The sequence below is a fragment of the Diceros bicornis genome, chromosome X (genome assembly GCF_020826845.1).
Source record: "Diceros bicornis minor isolate mBicDic1 chromosome X, mDicBic1.mat.cur, whole genome shotgun sequence".
Lineage (NCBI taxonomy): Eukaryota > Metazoa > Chordata > Mammalia > Perissodactyla > Rhinocerotidae > Diceros > Diceros bicornis.
In genome coordinates, this window is record NC_080781.1 from 40367782 (window position 1) to 40389215 (window position 21434).

The 21434-nt window shown below is 41.2% G+C and overlaps 1 protein-coding gene across 1 annotated transcript; it reads right to left on the reverse strand.

Moving 5' to 3' along the window:
- Positions 1-3: 3 nt before the first annotated feature.
- Positions 4-18340, reverse strand: LOC131400918 (zinc finger protein 674-like). Its single transcript, XM_058535745.1, has 2 exons — positions 18273-18340; positions 4-2013 (listed from the first exon to the last, which is right to left on the reverse strand). The coding sequence occupies exon 2, from the start codon at positions 1996-1998 to the stop codon at positions 1129-1131; it is 870 nt and encodes a 289-aa protein (XP_058391728.1). The 5' UTR covers positions 1999-2013; positions 18273-18340; the 3' UTR covers positions 4-1128.
- Positions 18341-21434: the final 3094 nt, after the last annotated feature.

The following is a 21434-nucleotide window of genomic DNA, read 5'->3' on the forward strand; positions in this document are numbered from 1 at the left end:
GTTTTTTACTAATCAAAAATTTGCTTATATTCCCACAACCCAGAGATACTGAAATCATAATGGTGCAGATCCTTATTGTATACGTCATTTTACAACACAGATCATAAAGTAGTTTTATAATCTTTACAGTTTACCATGAACACTTTCCAAAATCCTTAAAATCAAAATAATGGATAATTAATGGCAGCATATTATTGCAATTTATAGATCAACAGTTATTCAATCACCTATCATTGGATATTCAAGTTGCTTCTAATTTTTATTTCAATTAATACTGTTCTTATAGGATATTTCCTGGAAATCCTGAACCTACTATTGTCCCACCATAATATAATTACTTCTTATTAAGAGAATATAATCAATTGTGACCACTATCTTAAAAAATATCCCAGAAGGATAAAACCTTTCTCCATTAAGACGTTTGCACTTCTGCATTGATAGAATGCATGTGTAAGGTCTCCTGCTTGGGTTCCTTTTGTTTGAGGATCCTGCTGGCTCGTCCTCTCTCAAACTAATCTATTTAGGGACTCTCTCTTTACAGATTAATCTGGGAGTTTGGCCTAGCAAGGATTAAAATGTTTCTTCCTCTGTCCTCCTGATTATTCAATGTATTTATACTTCAAAAACTTTATTCTAGAGTGAATATGTATATAACTTAAAATTGAGTGCTTGATTGTAACCTCTGTGATCTTTTCTATAAAATGTATGATGACAACTGGAACTTGATTTTTCTCACAATTTCTAGGAAATTGGGGTTCTCCAACTCATTAAATTGATAGTATCTCCTAAACATAAGAACACTAATATAAAATGACATTTAACTTCTTTCCAAAGGCTTTCCAACTTTCACTATATTCATGGTTTTGACCTTTCATAAATTCTTTGATGTACAATGTATTAAAACTCCTGGGTGAAGGATTGATCACATTTATTGTATGCTTTAACTATTATAACTTTGAGTTTTCTTAGATCTAATAAAGGCTGAATGCTTTCTGATGTTCATTAGATTTACATGGTTACTCAATGAGTTCTTTGCTGCATAGTATAACAATATATAATTCATGGATTAAGTTATCTCACTTGAAAGTTTATTCTTAGGGTTTATCGCCTGAATGACTTCTCTGATGTTTAATGAGATGTCTTCCCACTGAAGGCCTTGCCACCTTCTCTGCATTCATAGGGTTTCTCTCCTGTATGAGTTCTATGATGTACAATGAGAGTTGATTTCACACTGAAGGCTTTCCCACATTCATTACATTCATAAGGTTTCTCCCTTGTATGAATTCTTTGATGTTTAATGAGAGTTGACTTCCTACTGAAGGCTTTCCTGCAGTCACTGCATTCATAGGGTTTCTCTCCTGTATGAATTCTCTGATGTTTTATCAATGGTGCCTTCTGGATAAAGGTTTTCCCACATTCATTGCATTCATAGGGTTTCTCCCCTGTATGAGTTCTCTGATGTGCAACGAGGGTTGACTTCTGGCTGAAGGCTTTTGCACATTCACAGCATTCATAAGGTTTCTCTCCTGTGTGAATTCTCTGATGTACAACAAGGTTTGCTTTCTGGATAAACACTTTTCCACATTCAGAACATTCATAGAATGTCTCCCCAGTTAGAAGTCTCTCCCTTTTATTAAGGCCTTGCTTATGATGGAGGGCTTTTCCACATTGACTAGGCTCAAAGAATTTCTCTCCAGGTTGAGCTTTATCAAGATTGGAATGGAAGCATAATTTCCAATATGCGTTACATTCATCATCTTTCTTTCTTACATAGCTTCTATTTTGACTAAGAAAGTTTAAATTATGTTTTGAACACCTTCCCCATGAATAATATTTAGGGAGTCTTTGTCTTATAGAAACAAAGTCTGGGCTCAGATAAATGATTTTTCTGCATGTTCTGAATTCTTGGCCACTTTCATCCTTTAGTGTTTCCTTGACTACGAATGTAGTTTTCCAGAGGTTTGTCTTGGCTTTCCTTGTGGTTATCCATCTGGTCATCAACTTGCCAGAATTCTAGGAAAGAAAATGCAATTAATCATCAAACTTGTGAATATTTCTCCTATAACATTAAAGGATAAAACTAATTCATAAATGCCCTGCTGTGAACTCCTATCAATAGGACTTGAGCTGATGTGGATGGCCTATCTCCATACTCCCCCACCCCACTACTGCCTTGAGTGCAAATACAAAGACATGGTGGCCCATATTTAACAAAAATAATTTAATACACAGTCAAGCTAAGGAAATTTATTATGTGACAAAGGAAATTTATTATGTGACAAAAATGAAAAGGAGATTTAAAGTGAGGGGTGAATAGAAATTGAAGCTGTGTGGCTTTGCAGTTAGGAGATTAAGGCTCTAATTCATGAGTGTGGCATGGATTCCACCCCACAGGGCACAAATGTGCAGAGAACTAGAACTGAGCTACTTGCTTAAAGCTGGAAGTCACAAAGGACATTACTGCTTTTAAAATAGGAACTAGAACGATGTCACCCACTGGGTAATGAAAACAGTAAGAAGAATCAGGAATTACTTACAAGAAATTAGAACCCTAGTTATGTACCATATGTAGAAAGATATTTGGAAAATCCCAAATAATGTGCATTCCAAATGGACATTAAAGTATAATACAGGGAGGCGGAGTTAAGATGGCGGCGTAAGCAGACTCGGAACTCACCTCCTCTCGTGGACACAGCCAATTTACAAATACTCGTGGAAAAATTACCCCTGAGACTGAACTGAAAACTGGATAAGAGGAACTCCTGCAACAGCGGACAATCCTAATTGAGGTAGAAGAGGCAGAGACTCCCTTCTGAAGAGGAGAAACGCCGCCTTCACAAGCCGCCAGCTTCACAGCTGCCGGGAGCAGCCCACAGGTACGCAGCCTCCCTGGAGGAGCGGGGCCCTGAGCCGGGGAGCGCCCCTGCTGTGGGCATTTTGTGGGCCCAGCACAATCGAGACCAGCGGCATAATATCTGACTTTGCCTGCTACTAAAGCATTGGAGAGTACCTCCAGAAAACCCGGTTAACAAAGAAACTAAAACTGGCTCTTAAAGGGCCCACGTGCAAACTCACCCGTTTCAGAAAGCATCCTAAAATCACCAGAAAGAAAGGTGCACAGTGCTGTGGTGAAAAGAGACTCACCTAATAGGCCCTGAGTGCATCTCGGTGAGGGGTGAGACCTCTCCAGGGACTGGGACATTGGCAGCGGCCATTGTTGTGGCCTGGTGTGAGCGTGCTGACACAGACGCCATTGGAGTTCTCCCTGAGGCCTGCTAGCCCAGGTCTGCCCCACCCGCTAGAGCACCGATTTAATCCAGCTCAGCCAGGGCAGGCAGCCCACCCTAGAGACTGGCCCCACCCAACAACAAGCCCTCAGGCAACGTGTGGTCCTGCATAGATTGGTGACTGGATTCTCTGCAGCCTGGCAACTGAGCCGACTTGAGCGGGGCAGGGTGTGCACAAGGAGCGGGTGGAGAGTGTGGGGCTGTGGCAGAGTGTGTGGGGCTCCCGCCGTGGAGAGACTGGGTCTGCTTGGGGAGGTTGGGGCGCACACACGGGGCAGGACTGTGTTGACTGTGTGTGTGGACCTGTGGGCGGCAGGGCTTGTCAGCTGCAGAAGACTTGTGCTTCTCAAAGACGCACATAGGGGGTTTGCCCCACCTTCCAAAGCCTGAAACAATTGGGTGCTCCTGTGCCTGAGGCCAGCCCCACCCAGCTGCAATCCTCAGAGAGCTGACAAGAGACCTAATAGGCTAGAGGCTTACAGCAATTGTAAGGCCCTGAGCCTAACAACCTGCCACGCTGGGGGCCTACTCAGTTAAAAGAAATACTGCAACACAAATGTGGTATTAGAACTTACAGCCAACTGTGCTGGGGCTCCCCACACCTGATAAAGAGACTGAAGGGCCCACAACAACTACAAGCAGCTGAGCATTACAACAGCTGGCCAGGAGCATAACTCGGCCTCCCTGGGCGCCTAAAGGGAGAGCAAACAGGCCACAACAGAAGGACACACGTAGCCCACATAGGGGTCACCCCTGGAACATTGAGAACTGAGGGAAGCACACTGGAAGACTCCTAAGGCATCACTTACATAAGGTCACCTATCCAAGAGCAGGAGACGTAGCTGACCAACCTAATACATAGACACAAGCACAGGGAAAGAGGCAAAATGAGGAGGCAAAAGAATACATTCCAAGTAAGGGAACAGGACAAAACCCCAGAAAAGGAACTAAGTGAAACAGAAATGAGCAACCTACCCGACAGAGAGTTCAAACTAAGAGTGTTAAGGATGCTCACTGATCTGGGGAGAAGAATAGATGAACTCAGTGAGAATGTCAACAAAGAAATGAAAGATATAAAAAAGAAACAATCAGAAATGAAGAATACAATACGGAAATGAAAAATTAATTAGAGGGACTCAAAAGCAGAGTAGAGGATACAGAAGAAGGGATCTGTGAGCTGGAAGAAAGACTAGAAGAAATTACCCAAGGTGAACAGGTAAAAGAGAAAAGAATTAAAAAGAGTGAGGACAGGGGGCCGGCCCGGTGGCGCAAGCGGTTAAGTGCGCGCGCTCCGCTGTGGCGGCCCGGGGTTCGCTGGTTCGGATCCCGGGCGCGCACCGACGCACTGCTTGGTAAGCCATGCTGTGGCGGCGTCCCATATAAAGTGGAGGAAGATAGGCACAGATGTTAGCCCAGGGCCGTCTTCCTCAGCAAAAAAAGAGGAGGACTGGCGGATGTTAGCTCAGGGCTGATCTCCTCACAAAAAAAAAAAAAAAAAAAAAAAAAAAAGAGTGAGGACAGTCTAAGGGACCTCTGGGACAACATCAAGCACACTAACATCCGTGTTATAGGTGTCCTGGAAGGATAAGAGCGAGACAAGGGGGCAGAGAATCTATTTCAAGAAATAATAGATGAAAACTTCCCTAACCTAAGGAAGGAAACAGACATCCAGGTACAGGAAGCACAGAGAGCCCCAAACAAGATAAACCCAAAGAGGCCCACACCAAGACACATCATAATCAAAATGTCCAGAATTAAAGATAAAGAGAGAATCCTAAAAGCCGCAAGAGAATGTCAAGTTACATACAAAGGAAACCCCACAAGGCTATCAGCTGACTTCTCAGCAGAAACCTTACAGGCTAGAAGAGAATGGCACGATATATTTAAAGTGCTAAAAGGAAAAAACTTACAGCCAAGAATACTCTACCCAGCAAGGTTATCATTCAAAATAGAAGGAGAGATCAAAATTTTCCCAGATAAGCAAAAATTAAAGGAGTTTGTCACCAAGAAACTAGTGCTACAAGAAATGTTAAAGGTACTGATTTAACGGGAAAAGAAAAGACCAGAAATAGGAAAAATTATCTATTTCCATGACTAGAACGTAATGGATACAAATGCACAAAAAAGAGGTTAGATATGATATCGAAAACATGAGGGAGGAGGGGAGTTAAAGAGTACAGCTTTCAGACAGAGGTCAAACTAAAGTGACCATCAATTCTGTATAGAAGAAGAAAGGAACAAAGAAGGACTACTAAAACACTGCAAAAAAAAAAAAAGTTAAAAAATGGCAGTAAGTACATACTTATCAATAGCTACTTTAGACGTCAATGGACTAAATGCTCCAATTAAAAGGCAGAGGGTGGCTGACTGGATAAAAAAACAAGACCCATATATATGGTGCATACAAGAGACACACTTCAGACCTAAAGACACTCACAAACTGAAAGTGAAGGGATGGAAAAAGATACTCCACGCAAATGGCAATGAAAAGAAAGCTGGGGTAGCAGTACTCATATCAGACAAAATAGACTTTAAAACAAAAACTGTAAAAAGAGACAAAGAACGGCATTACATAATGATCAAGGGAACAATCCAACAAGAGGATATAACACTTGTAAATATCTACACACCCAATGTAGGTACACCTAAATATATAAAGCAATTATTAACAGACATAAAAACAGAAATAGACAGTAACACAATAATAGTAGGGGACTTTAACACTCCACTTACACCAACGGATAGATCATCCAAACAGAAGATCAATAAGGAAACATTAGCCTTAAACGACACACTAGAACAGATGGACCTAGTAGATATATACAGAGCATTCCATCCATAAACCGAAGAATACACGTTCTTTTCAAATGCACATGGAACATTCCCCAGGATTGATCACATATTAGGCCACAAAACAAGTCTCCATAAATTTAAGAAGATGGAAATAATACCAAGCATCTTTTCTGACCACAACGGTATGAAACTAGAAATCAATTATAGGAAGAAAATCAGAAAAGCCACAAATACGTGGAGATTAAACAAAATGCTACTGAACAACGACTGGGTTAACGAAGAAATCAAAGAACAAATCAAAAAATACCTGGAGACAAATGAAAATGAAAATACAACATGCCAGAATTTATGGGATACAGCAAAAGCGGTTCTAAGAGGGAAGTTTATAGCAATACAGGCCTATCTCAACAAACAAGAAAAATCTCAAATAAACAATCTAACAATGCACCTAAAGGAACTGGAAAAAGAAGAACAAACAAAGCCCAAAATCAGTAGAAGAAGGGAAATAATAAAAATCAGAGCAGAAATAAATGAAATAGAGACCAAAAAAACACTAGAAAAAATTAATAAAACCAAGAGCTGGTTCTTTGAAAAGATCAACAAAATTGACAAACCTTTAGCTAGACTCACCAAGAAAAAAAGAGAGAAGGCACAAATAAGTAAAATCAGAAATGAAAGAGGAGAGGTTACAACAGACACCTCAGAAATACAAAAGATTATAAGAGAATACTATGAAAAGCTATATGCCAACCAATTTGACAATCTGGAAGAAATGGATAAATTCTTAGAATCATACAACCTTCCAAAACCGGATCAAGAAGAAGTAGAGAATTTGAATAGACCAATCACCAGTAAGGAGATCGAAACAGTAATCAAAAACCTCCCCAAAAATAAAAGTGCAGGACCAGACGGCTTCCCTGGTGAATTCTACCAAACATTCAAAGACGACTTAATACCTATCCTTCTCAAACTCTTCCAAAAAATTGAGGAGAGGGGGAAGCTCCCTAACTCATTCTACGAAGCCGACATTACCCTGATACCAAAACCAGACAAGGACAACAAAAAAAAGAAAATTACAGGCCAATATCACTGATGAACATCGATGCAAAAATCCTCAACAAAATACTAGCAAATCGCATAGAACAATACGTTAAAAAGATTATACACCATGATCAAGTGGGATTCATTCCAGGGATGCAGGGATGGTTTAACATTTGCAAATCAATCAACGTAATACACCACATTAATAAAATGAAGAACAAAAATCACATGATCATCTCAATAGATGCAGAGAAAGCATTTGACAAGATACAGCATCCATTTATGATAAAAATTCTGAATAAAATGGGTATAGAAGGAAAGTACCTCAACATAATAAAGACCATATATGAGAAACCCACAGCTAATATCATCCTCAATGGTGAAAAACTGAAAGCTATCCCTCTAAGAACAGGAACCAGACAAGGATGCCCACTGTCACCACTCCTATTGAACATAGTATTGGAAGTCCTAGCCAGAGCAATCAGGCAAGAGAAAGAAATAAAAGGGATCCAAATTGGAAAGGAAGAAGTGAAACTGTCACTATTTGCAGATGACATGATTTTATATATAGAAAACCCTAAAGAATCCACCAGAAAACTTTTAGAAGTAATAAACGAATATGGTAAAGTTGCAGGATACAAAATCAACATACAAAAGTCAGTTGCATTTCTGTACACTAACAACGAAGTAGAAGAAAGAGAAATTAAGAATACCATCCCATTTACAATTGCAACAAAAAGAATAAAATACCTAGGAATAAACTTAACCAAAGAGGTGAAAGATCTGTACACCGAAAACTATAAAACATTTCTGAAAGAAATGTTTGGAAGAAGACACAAAGAAATGGAAAGATATTCCGTGCTCTTGGATTGGAAGAATTAACATAGTTAAGATGTCCATACTTCCTAAAGCCATCTATAGATTCAATGCAATCCCTATCAAAGTTCCAACAACATTTTTCACAGAAATAGAACAAAGAATCCTAAAATTTATATGGAACAACAAAAGACCCCGAATAGCTATAGGAATCCTGAGAAAAAAGAACAAAGCTGGAGGTATCACACTCCCTGATTTCAAAATATACTACAAAGCTATAGTAACCAAAACAGCATGGTACTGGCAAAAAAACAGACACACAGATCAATGGAAGAGAATCGAAAGCCCAGAAATAAACCCACACATCTATGGACAGCTAATCTTTGACAAAAGAGCCAAGAACATACAATGGGGAAAAGAAAGTCTCTTCAACAAATGGTGTTGGGAAAACTGGATAGCCATATGCAAAAAAATGAAAGTAGACCCTTACCTTACACCATACAGAAAAATTAACTCCAAATGGATTAAAGACTTGAATGTAAGACCTGAAACTGTGAAACTTCTAGAAGAAAACATAGGCAGTACGCTCTTCGACATCGGTCTTAGCAACATCTTTTCAAACACCACGTCTGACTGGGCAAGAGAAACAATACAAAAAATAAACAAATGGGACTACATCAAACTAAAAAGCTTCTGCACAGCAAAGGAAACCATCAACAAAACGAAAAGACAACCTAACAATTGGGAGAAGATGTTTGCAAACCATACTTCTGATAAGGGCTTAATCTCCAAAATATATAAAGAACTCATGCATCTCAACAACAAAAAAACTGCCAACCCAATCAAAAAATGGGCAAAAGACCTGAACAGACATTTCTCCAAAGATATACAGATGGCCAACAGACACATGAAAAGATGTTCAAAATCACTAACTATCAGGGAAATGCAAATCAAAACTACAATGAGATATCACCTCACGCCTGTCAGAATGGCTATAATTAACAAGACAGGAAACAACATGTGTTGGAGGGGATGTGGAGAGAAGGGAACTCTCATCCACTGCTGGTGGGAGTGCAAACTGGTGCAGCCACTATGGAAAACAGTATGGAGATTCCTCAAAAATCAAGGATAGAACTACCATATGATCCAGCTATTCCACTGTTGGGTATTTATCTAAAGAACTTGAAAACACCAATTTGTAAAGGTACATGCACCCCTGTGTTCATTGCAGCCTTATTCACAATAGCCAAGACTTGGAAGCAACCTAAGTGCCCATCAAGGGACGAATGGATAAAGAAGATGTGGTATATATACACAATGGAATACTACTCAGCCATAAGAAACGATGAAATCCAGCCATTTGTGACAACATGGATGGACATTGAGGGTATAATGCAAAGTGAAATAAGTCAGAGGGAGAAGGTCAAATACCGTATGATTTCCTTCATTAAGTAGTAGATAATAACAACAATAAACAAACACATAGGGACAGAGATTGCATTGGTGGTTACCAGAGGGGAAGGGGGGAGGGAGGAGGGTGAAAGGGATAATTCGGTACGTGTGTGGTGATGGGTTGTAATTAGTATTTTGGTGGTGAACATGATGTAATCTATGCAGAATTAGAAGTACAATGATGTACACCTGAAATTTTTACAATGTTATAAACCAATGTTACTGCAATAAACAAACAATTAAAACAAAAAAGTATAATACAAAGCTTAGAAGTTGAAAAATTCACCTAACAATTGGTCCTGCATTAGTGAAACCACTGGGCCCCAGCAGTGGTGCTATCCAAACAGTTCTATCCAAACAGTTCTGCAGCAATGCTTTCACAGCTTAGAGTACACAGAATTTCCATGGAAAAGAACTTTCACTGAAAAGGAGTTCACAATAAAAAATTACAAACCTCGAAAGGAAATGATTTGGAAATTTATGTCCACAGAAAAACCTGCATGTGGATGTTTATGGCAGCTTTATTCATAATGTGCCAAAACTGGAAGCAACCTAGATGCCCTTCAATAGGTGAATGGCTAAATAAACTGGTACATATGTACAAGGAATATTATGCAGCAATAAAAAGAAATGAGCTATTAAGCTATAAATAGGAACCTTAAATGCATATTGCTAATTGAAAGAAACCAGTCTGAAAAGGGTACATACTGTATGATTCCAGCTATATGACATTCTGGGAAAGGTAAAACTACAGAGACAGTCAAAAGATCAGTAGTTGCCAGGAAGGAGGGGGGAAGAGATGAATACATGAAGCACAGGGGATTTTTAGGGCTGTGAAACTATTCTGTATGATACAGTAATGGGGGATTTTTATGCATTTGTCAAAACCCATAGAACTGTACAATACAAAGAGTGAACCTTAACGTAAACTACTGACTTTTGTTAATAATAATGTACCAATTGTAACAAATGTACCACACTAATGCACGATGTTAATAATGGGGGAAACTGTGAGGGGTGGAGAGGAGTATAAGCAAACTGTCTGTACTAGCTGGTCTATTTTTCTGTAAATCTAAAACTGTACTAAAAAATAAAGTTATTAATAAAAAAAAATAAAGGAATGGCAAAATACCATGAAAATACTAGCCAAAAGAGAGCTGGAGTAACTACATTAGTTTTGGACAATGACTTCAGAACAAGAAAGATTGTCCAGGGCAAAGTGGGACATTACAGAATGATAAAGCAGTCAATTCTTCAAGAATATGTAACTGTCCTAAAAGTGTATGTACCTAATAATAGCACTTCAAAATACATGAAACAAAAACGGATAAGTCTGAAAGAGATAGACAAATGCACAATTATAGTAGGAGACTTCAACACTCCTTCTTTCAATAATTGATGGAACAAGTACACAGAAAAACAGTAAAGATATGGAAAACCTGAACGCACTATCAACCAACTTCATAGAACACTGCATCCAACAACAGCAGAATACACATTCTTTTTAAGTGCACGTGAAACATTCAACATATTCTGGGTCTTAAAAAAACCCTAACAGATTTCTAAGAAAAGAAATTATACTATGTACAATAATAGAATTAAATTAGAAATGAATAAGAGAAAGATATACAGAAAACCCGAAACACTCATAAATTTAATGATATACTTAGTTTTAAATGTCTTAAGGGAAATTAAAAAATATTTTGAATGAAAATGAAAACGCAACATATAATAATTTGTGGGACACAGCTGAAGCAGTGCTTTGAAGAATATTTATAGGACTGAATGCATAAATTAGAAATGAAGAAAAATCAAGCAGAAGAAAAGAAATAATAAAAATTAGAGCAGAAATCAATCAAATTGAAAACAGGTAATGTCCTGCAATGGGTGAATGGTTAAACAAACTGTCGTATATCTATTTGGTGGAATACTACTCAGGGACAAAAAGGAAGAAACTACTAATACAACAACCAGATGAATTTCGAGAATTACGCTAAGTGAAAAAAACCAATCCCATAAGGTTACATACTGTATCACTCCATTTGTATAATATTCTTAAAATGACAAGATTATAGAAATGGAGAACAAATTAGTACTTGCCAGGGTTTAAGGAGGGGGTGAGAGTGGGGAGAAATGGATATGGCTATAAAATGGTAATATGTGGGATCCTTGTGGTTCTGTATCTTGTGTGTATCAACGTCAATATCCTGGTTGTATTTTGTACTATAGTTTTGCAAGATGTTACCACTGGGGGAAGCTGGGTAAAGGGTACAGGGAATCTCTCTGTATTATTTCCTATAAGTACATGTGAATCTATAATTATCTCAAAATACAAAATTTAACTTAAAAAATGACCAAATATTCCAAAGAGAAGAATGGAGAAGCAGGACAACAACAAAAAAGAGGGGACAAGCAGAAAAGAAACAATAAAATGAAAGACCTAAATCCAACAATATCTATAATTACATAAATGTAACACTCTAAGAAAAAAACCCACAATCATATCAATTGATCCATAAAAAGCATTTATAACATTCAACACTCAGTCATGATAAAAACTGAGAAAACCAGGATTAGAAGAAAGCGTCCTCAACCTTTAGCAGGCATCTATGAAAAACCCTACAGATAAAATTATACCTAATGGTGAGACAGTGAATGCTTTTATCCCAAGATGAGGAACAAAGTACGGATGTCGCTCTCCTTATACCTAGTCAACATTATACTGACGATCCTAGCCAGTACCATAAGGCAAGAAAAAGAAATAAAGGCATCCGGATTGGAAAGGAAGAAATAAAATAGTCCTTATTCATAACCACAGGATCATTTATGTAGAAAATGCCAAAGTATCTACAAAAAAGGAACAATCACTAATATGTGACCCATAGGAGGTCCTAGGATACAAAGTCAATATAGAAAAATCAATAAAATTTCTATAAACTAGCAACGAGCAATGGGAAATTGAAATGCTAAATAAATAAACACACACACACACACACACACACACACACACACACCACACCATTTATAAGAATATAAAACGCAGGAATAAATTAAACAAAATATGTGCAAGACCTGTCCATTCAAAACTACAAAACATTACTGAGATAAATTCAAAAAGACCTAAATAAATGGAGAGATATACCACGTTAATGAATTGGGAGACTCAATATAGTTGGCATATCTATGATCCACAGATTCAATGTAATCTCAAACAAAATCCCCTGCAGGCTTTTTTTAAAAAATAATTTTTTAAAAATTCTATATATTTTTAATATATAGAAATTGACAACGTGATTCTAAAATTTATATGAAAATAGCAAGGACATAGAGTTGTCAAAACAATTATGAAAAGAAACAACAAATTTGGAAGACTCACACTACCTGATTTGAGCACTTAATATAAGACTAGAGGAATTAAGACAGTGTGGTATTGGCATATAGACTGATGCATATGTATTCAACTAATTTTCAAGAAGGGTGCCAAAGTAAATTAATTGAGAAAGAATAGTCTTTCCAAAAATGTTACCGGAACAATTGGAAATGCACATGTGAAAAATAATAATAATAATAAAAAGAATGTTGAACCTTCTAACACCAGATATAAAAATTAACTCATTATCAGTCATAGCCTTAATTGTAAGAACCAAATTATAAATATTCTGGAAGAAAACATATGAGAAAATCTTTGTTACCCTGGGTTAGAAAGAGATTTGTTAAACGGGACACAAAAGCATGAACTATAAAAGAAAAACTTGATAAACTGGACTTTATCAAAAACAGAAGCATCTTCTTTGAAAGGCACTGTGAAGAACAAAACAAGCCACAGCCTGAGAGTAAATACTTGAAAAATACATAGACCATAAAGAACTTGCATGCAGAATATATAAAGAACTTTCACAATTTAATAACAAACAAAAATGGCAAAAGATTACAACAGACACTTCACCAAAGAAGATATACAAATGGCAAATAAGCACATGAAAAGATCTCAACATTGTTAGTCATTACAGAAATGCAAATTTAAATCACAATGAGATACCCCTGCACACCTGTGCAAATGATGTGTTGTTGGTGGGGAAAAAATGGAACAGCCACGTTGGAAAACAGTTTGGCAATGTCTTATAAAGTTAAACATATGCTTACCACACGACCAAACAATCCCACTCCAGATGTATACCCAAGAAATATGAAAACATATCTGTACAAGAATGTTCACCAGCTTCATTTATAATAACCAAAAACCGGTAACAGTGTGCATTAACTGGTCCATGGATAAACAAACTGGAACACTACTCAGCTATACAAGGGAACAAACTACCAATACCTCCACAACATGGATGAACCTAAAAAGCATTAAGTGAAACAAGTGAGACACACAAGATTACATACTAAAATATTCATTTATAAGACATTCTACAAAGAATCCAACAAGAAAAGAAAATTGATCAAGTCTAGGGGTGGGGAAAGTAGTTTAATTATAAAAGGAAATAAGGGGTTTTGGGGGGACATGAAAATGTCCAATATCTTGATGATGGTGGTTACATGACTATATATTTGTAAAAAGTACAGAACTGTACACCTAAGAAAGGTGAACTTCATGGTATGTAAATGACACCTCAGTAAATCTCACTTGAAAAAAAAGGAAGGTGGTCATAATGAGCATAAACATATAGAACATACATGGAAAGTACAGGGAATTATGTTAAGACTATTACCTCTTACAGTCAAAGATCACATGGTGCCATTAATGCATTTACTTTTATTAAAATACCTAATAAGCATTAATGATAAAACACTAACAAACACTGAACTCTAGTTAATGACCTGCCTGTGAAGGTATTTAGGGGTGAATGTACTGATCTCTGCAACTTACTTTGAAATGTATCACACAAAAGATAAAGTGTAGTGATGGAAAGACTGGGGAATTGGAAGGCAGATAGATATGAGATAAAGCAAGTATAGCTAAACGTTCACTGTAGAATCTAGGTGGTGATATATGGGTGTTCAAACTACAATTCTTTCACTTGTTCCATGTGAAAATTTTCATAATAAAATGTCGGGGAACAAAGAAACCAGAAAAAGAACCGCAAAGTAAACCCAAAGTAAGTAGAAAAAAAAAGGAAATAATAGTAAAAGGAGAAATCAACAAAATAGAAAGCAAACGACAGAAAAAATTTACCAAAGGCAAAAGTTCTTTCTATGAAAAGCTCAAAAAACTTGAAATAAACTTCAGAGCTTGTAGGACTGCAGGGAACTAGTTTTTATTACTATGATGAGGCTACTCTTCTTTTTTTTTTTCTGAGGAAGATTAGCCCTGAGCCAACATCCGATGCCAATCCTCCTCTTTTTTCTGAGGAAGATTGGCCCTGGGCTAACATCCGTGCCCATCTTCCGCTACCTTATATGTGGGATGCCTGCCATAGCATGGCCTGACCAGCAGTGCGTAGGTCCACGCCCAGGATCCGAACCCATGAACCCCGGGCCACTGAAGCGGAGCATGTGAACCTAACCACTACGGCACCAGGCCGGCCCCGAGGCTACTCTTGAGACTAACAGTTCCTAGAAGATTTTTATTATCTCCGAATGACCAGAAAATTTATGGGACCTGCCAGAGATTTTACCCAGGGACCAGAGAAAATACAGTCCTGGAAGTAGCTTGAAGTATGGAGTAAGGGGGAAGAGAATCGCTTGTCCGTAGTGAGTCCACACACACGTGTCCCCATCCCACCTGATCCCACGCTCCTGGGTGAAGGCCTTGCTATGTCTCCCTGTGCCTCTGAACCCATCTTAGGGGATATTTAAAGCAGTGGATCTGAACTAGACATGGGCATCAGAACTATCTGGAGTCCTGATGAGTTATTTTTGAGTGACTGAGTTAAGTTATATTTCAGTTATTACTCAAAATGCACATAACCAGTCCATCCAAGGCTTTCTGAAACAATTACTAGAGTGTGGAGCCTATTCGTGAGTATCCTGAGGTTCCAAGCGTCACTAAGTGATACACCTCTGGTTAACAACCTCTGCATTAAAAATTATTCCATATGGCTCGGGCCGGCCCAGTGACGTAGTGATTGGGTCTATGCGCTCCGCTTCAGCGGCCCCGTGTTTGCGGGTTCAGATCCCGGGTGCAGACCTACACACCACTCATCAAGCCATGCTGTGGTGGCGTTCCATATACAAAGTAGAGGAAGACTGGCACGGATGTTAGCTCAGGAACCATCTTCCTCAAGCAAACAGGGGAAGATTGGAAACGGATGTTAGCTCAGGGCCACCTTCCTCAGACACACACACACACACAAAATATTCCGTATGGCTAATAACAATAATAAAAATGTGACACCATTTATTGAGAGCTCCCTGTACGCCATGCACCCTTTTAGGTGCTTAAGATTCATCATCTCATTCAATTCTGACAATCCTGGAAGTGCCAGCATTAGCCCCGTTCTACAAACAGGACAGAGAGGCAAAGCCACGTGTGTAAAGTTACACTAGTGAGTGAAGAAGCCAGAATCTGAATCCAGGCCGTGAGCTCCAAAGCCCAAGCTCTTAACCACTGGACTGTGGATGAATAACAAACCTCCTCCCTCTGCCCTGGTCCAACACAATCAAAGCAATAATTGTTGGGCCGGCCCCATGGCTTAGCGGTTAAGTGCGCGCGCTCCGCTACTGGCGGCCCGAGTTCGGATCCCAGGCGCCCCTCGAGTTCGGATCCCGGGCGCCCACCGACGCACCGCTTCTCCGGCCATACTGAGGCCGCGTCCCACATACAGCAACTAGAAGGATGTGCAACTATGACATACACCTATCTACTGGGGATTTGGGGGAGGAAAAAAAAAAAAGGAGGAGGATTGGCAACAGATGTTAGCTCAGAGCCGGTCTTCCTCAGCAAAAAGAGGAGGATTAGCACGGATGTTAGCTCAGGGCTGATCTCCCTCACCAAAAAAAAAAAAAAAAGCAACAATTGTCGGACGTCGTCCACCGGCCCCACAACTGCATAAGAACAAGAAGCAGACTCTCTCTCTAGGGGTCTGGGGGTCTGTGTTCGAGGCAGAGAAAGAAGCCACAGGCACTTAGCAGGGTTTATAGAAAGTTACCAAATGGAATGCAAAAACAGAAGCTCAGCCATATTATTTAAAGTTACACATGTAACCAATAAAGAAGCTAAAAGTAAGAATTTAACAAACATTATAAACAGCTGGGGAGCAGACCAAAGTGTAATTGAGCTGAATCTGTATTTTTTCTAGAGGAGAGAGAAAACTGGAAACTCCAGAAATGCAGGTATGAAGGTATTCCCTGGACCCACGGAGGCGCTCATCAGAATTAAAAACAGAAACCTTGAGAAGAGGCTGCCCTTGGAGGCGTGACTGGGAATGCACTAAGATTCCACTGTATCCCATACAGTTCTGCACTCTTAGCCCGAACATGTGCCGGCAGTTTGTACTACAAGGGGATTGTGACTCAAGAGGGCAGACTGTGCCTCTGAGTTTGCTTTTCCTCCCTCCAGGATACCACTGAAACGAGAACGAGACTCACGGTCATTACAATTCCTGGAAACACTGGAAGCAGGAAAAGGCATGCCGTGAGCAGACCAGAAATCCTGCTGAATCTCTACAAGGCGGCAGATATGGGACTGACTGTGCAATAAAGGGGAAATTGCAGCCCAAAACGTCCCTGGGAGAAGCTACAGAGGCTGTGTGCACGCCAGCACGGGGAGGCTCTGAGAGAGACAGTGCATCTGCCAAGCAGGAGCAGGCTCTGGGGAAGCCATCGGGAGTCACCTGGGATCTGCCGGGCCAGCGTCGGACTACAGCTGGATCCCTGAAACTGATCTCGAAACAGCTGCTGAAAAGCAGATTCGGATTCAGAAAATCTGAGGTGGACCCCAAGAGCCTGCATTTCCAATCGAGCCAGGGAGATGCCCAGGCTGCTGGTCCACGGACCACACTGAACAGTCACAGCGTTCTTCGGGATGGGCCTGTGGAGTGGCCACTGTAAATGGGAGAGAGAAAGAGGAAGACCAACATCTGAAGAGTTTCTGGATCCCTGTAAGGGGCCCGGAGCACAAAGAGACGAACAGAAAAGGGAAAAAGCAGCTCCACCCAGGACTGCGACACTGCTCACTGAAGCATGCCACCGTGGGAGTAGTGTCCTCGCAGGCTTCTTTATTTTTTGAATAAATAAAGATAATACAAAAGACTAAACAGTGGAGTGGGAGAGAAGGACTGATCAGAGGAGGAATCTGACAACAGGAAGAGTCTGAGAGGAAATAAGAAGAGAAAACAGAGACCTGTGTGAAGGGTGACACTGTCTAGCCACAACGTGAGGGCAGACAAGGACACGTCGGGTAGCCGGCCTGGGAGACTCGAAGGTCACTAGCAAAGCTTTCTTGTCCATACCGACTCCAACGAACCGGGTAGGATAACTTTCCTGAGACTCAAGAAAAGACTCCACGTTTCAGCCTTGAAGGGCCCACAGAATGCCAAATAAAGAGGAAACATGTCACCTACCTCTACATCTCATCTGATGAAAATGCAAAAGCCCAAGAGGGGGGCAAGGTCCTAAAAGCTTCCACAAAGCAGACGGAGAAGGAAGGAGAAAAGGCTCAGCACTTCTCTCTAGCCACCCAGGATGCTGGAAGGCAGAGACGAGATCTAAAGAACAGCCGTGGCTGCCCTCTGTCTGCACCCCAGCAAGAAAAGGGGGCTGTAGAAGGGTGGCAGGTGGGGACATCGTGTGGATATTACAGTGGGTGGTCTCATTCCATCAGAGCCGAGGCGTGTCCCCAAGTCTAGGGGCCCTGAGAAGAGCTCCTGGGGGCACCTCCAAGGCCAAGCTCTCACTGACCCACTAGGTCCCCCTTTGACTGGCCCGGCTCCTGCGCACCTGGACGGCTCTGCATTGGGGTTTCTCCGCCTGCCATCGCAGCCTCTTCTGCTTGTCCCAACCTGAAGATCACATCTGGTTTGGCCACTAGGTAACCTGTGGAGGGGAAAATGACAGAGGATTTCGTTATTCATGCCAGAGGCATTCCAGAACCGAGGCCCATCCTTGCAGGCTGAAGATGGTCCGGCCTCGGTGACTGCCCCACACGCACAGCTGTTTGCCCCTCAGAGCAGAGCATTCACAGAGAAGGCAAGAGCACAAACTTCCTGTGCAGGGTGCAATCGGGATTATGAACCCTTGACAGGGAGCCCTAGGCCCACACTCATTCAGGGCTTCAGAGGCCCCCGAGCGTGCAGCCGCGAGAGAGGGAGACACGAGTGGGAGCGTTCTAGTCATACTGTGGAGTGGTCCCTCACCCACGGAGACCAGGTGGCTGTAGTTCTCCAGCATGACATCCCTGTAGAGGTTCTTCTGAGCACCGTCCAGTTGCTGCCACTCCTCCAGGGTGAAGTCCACAAACACGTCCCTGAAGGTCAACGATTCCTGCAACAGCACATTCCTCTTTAGCTCCCAGTGATCGGCCAACAGGCCGGGACAACATTTCACATACATCGAGTGCCTGCTCTGTGCCCATCCTCAGTCCTGCACGTGTAGTAAGGATTTCAATCCTCCCCACCACCCCCGGAGAACCCTGACAGAAGAGGACGGCAAGGCACACAGAGTGTAAAGTCACTTGCTCAGGGTCATACAGCTAGGAATTGGGGATTAAAATCCCTCCGGTTTTAAACCACCCACGTGGGTGGTTTCCGCACCCACGTTCTTCAACACTACACCACATTGCCTTTCTCTCTGTAATTGTTCTTAAGCTGCCCAACGTCCACAATTTGACACAGTATAGTATATACGGTGGTTATGTAGCTAAAATTACTTTAAACCTGACAGGAAAACAGATTGGTGTTAGAAATATCTTTCCCTGGAAATTCATTCATTCAACACATATTTACTGAACAGAGACCAAGCTGGTAAGTCCAGAGGATGTTGTTGTAAGAGGTTTGGTGGATTTGATCCGAGACATAAAAAGGAACTTTCCAACCCAAACGAATGGAATGAATGCACACTGTATTATACAGGGAAGGGTAAAGGCGAAAGTTAGCAAATAGATATGGAGAATACAGGAAGTAGCTATATACAAAGAAACATCAGACTGGGTACTTATAACATCCAAATAAGTCGCTATACAGAGGAAACAACATCAGATCGATCAAAAAAGAGAAACATGAGATCGACCGAGAGAGAAACATCAGATCGGGTACTTACGACATCCACGCCCTTACTTCGGGGAGAGTCCCTTTAACTGACACAGCTAGGCAGGAGTGCCAATGGAAAGAGGTCCTGGGCAAGGGGTCCCCCTGATCGGCGAGACTCTCACCAGGCCCCAGTTTCCAGCAGCTTAGACAGTATGAGTAATCTCCAGAGTAAGCCTTTGGTGTTCTCATGCACAAATGGTTATCAGTTGTGTACGTGCATTGAGCTCCTTGGTTATCACCCCAGCCCGGCACAGACGGCCAGTCCGTCCCGGGCTATGACGCCCAAAGAGTCTTGTAATCTTACAAATTGCAACTATCTCTGTGAGAGAAGGGGCAGTTCCCACAACACAGAAAGCCACTTTATATTTCTTTGTGTGCTGGTGGCTGTAGGTTCATGGAATGGCCAAACATGGCTGTACTCATGTCAAGACAGATGTCAAGATTAATAAAAACAAGCACACACCTCCTGAACTGAAGGAGCTTCGGTCTAGTAGAGGGAGAAAGACAACACTTACAAACTCACGTATGAAAGGGAGGGAGGGAAGGAGGCAGGAGGAAGGGCTGCCTCCCGAGGGCAGTGACAGAGGTAGGACAAGGAACAGGGAGGAGGAAGAAGTCAGCTCTGCTTGGGGCTGCCAGAGAAGGCTTTGCAGAGGATATACAACTAGAACAAACAGTCTAAACACAGCTACCCAATCAGGACCAACAGTGCCAATCTTAGCTACCCAGTCACGAGACAAAGAACAGGTCTGTGTCCAGCCTGGTCAGCAGACTGAGGTAAACAAGGAAGGTCTGTGTTTGGCTCGTCACCACCAAACAAGATTTACTTCTCTGAGTGCCTGAATTCCTATCAGAGCAATAACCCACCTACTTACGCTCCGGATCCCATCCTGTCCCACCCACACTCGGTGGTCTTAAATTCAATGAGACATTTTACACCCACAAGGCCCCAACAGGCCATAGGTGGCACCAGTTTACTCGGCTTTGCAGAAGGATACGAGATGGGAAACAGCGTGCAGAAGGGCAGTGACAGGCAGGTGGCGCCAGCAGGAGGCTTTCTTAGTGCAATCCAGTAGCTATTAGCCCAAACTACCCCCAGCCCTCGCCCCCGCCATGCGACAGCTGAGGTGCCCGGGAACAAGACCACACTGGTGAGTGTAGGCAGTATCTGGCTTAGAAGCCTGAAGCTGCTCCATACACAAGTATCTCTTGTGACAGGCACATCTTCCAGCGCCCTGGCACAGCACATGCCCTGTTATAAGAGTTACACTGGACTCAGGAAAACCCAAATCTGTGGCTTCCCACTAGCTATTTACAGTTATTCACAGTCCTCCCAGTTCAGATGCACTTTCTTTACCAATCAGGTGGCATTTTTACCACAAGTCACAACGCCTGGTAATACAGCCGTCATTCCACCATTTTCGGGTTTTCAGTGACACAAAGCTAAAACCAGGCTAACTCAAGGTCCTGTTTCCCTAAGGAGGAGAAAACCTTTTATTAACACTAACTCAGTGTTATACTTCAATGACGACAAAGCTGAAAGTTAAAAACCACTAACAGATCCTACACATACAGGATCAGAATGCAGCTCATAATCAAAGTATTTGAAATCACTGCAGAAAAGGTCATTAGGAAAATCTGGCTAGGTATTTATACGGGGGGAAAAACACACCATAAAACTGGATTCGCTATCTCACTCCAGAGTCTAAAATAAATTACAGATGGATTAGAGATTTAAATGTGTGCCAGATCACCATAAAATTAATAGTCGAGTTAAAAGTTTTTATAATTTTAGAGTGGTGAAAGTCTTTCTAAGCCATCCCCAAATTCAGAAGACACACAGGCAAGGACTGAT

Excerpts from the sequence above, each read along its gene's own strand:
- LOC131400918 (XM_058535745.1), bottom strand. The coding sequence starts at position 1,998 with ATGACCAGATGGATAACCACAAGGAAAGCCAAGACAAACCTCTGGAAA.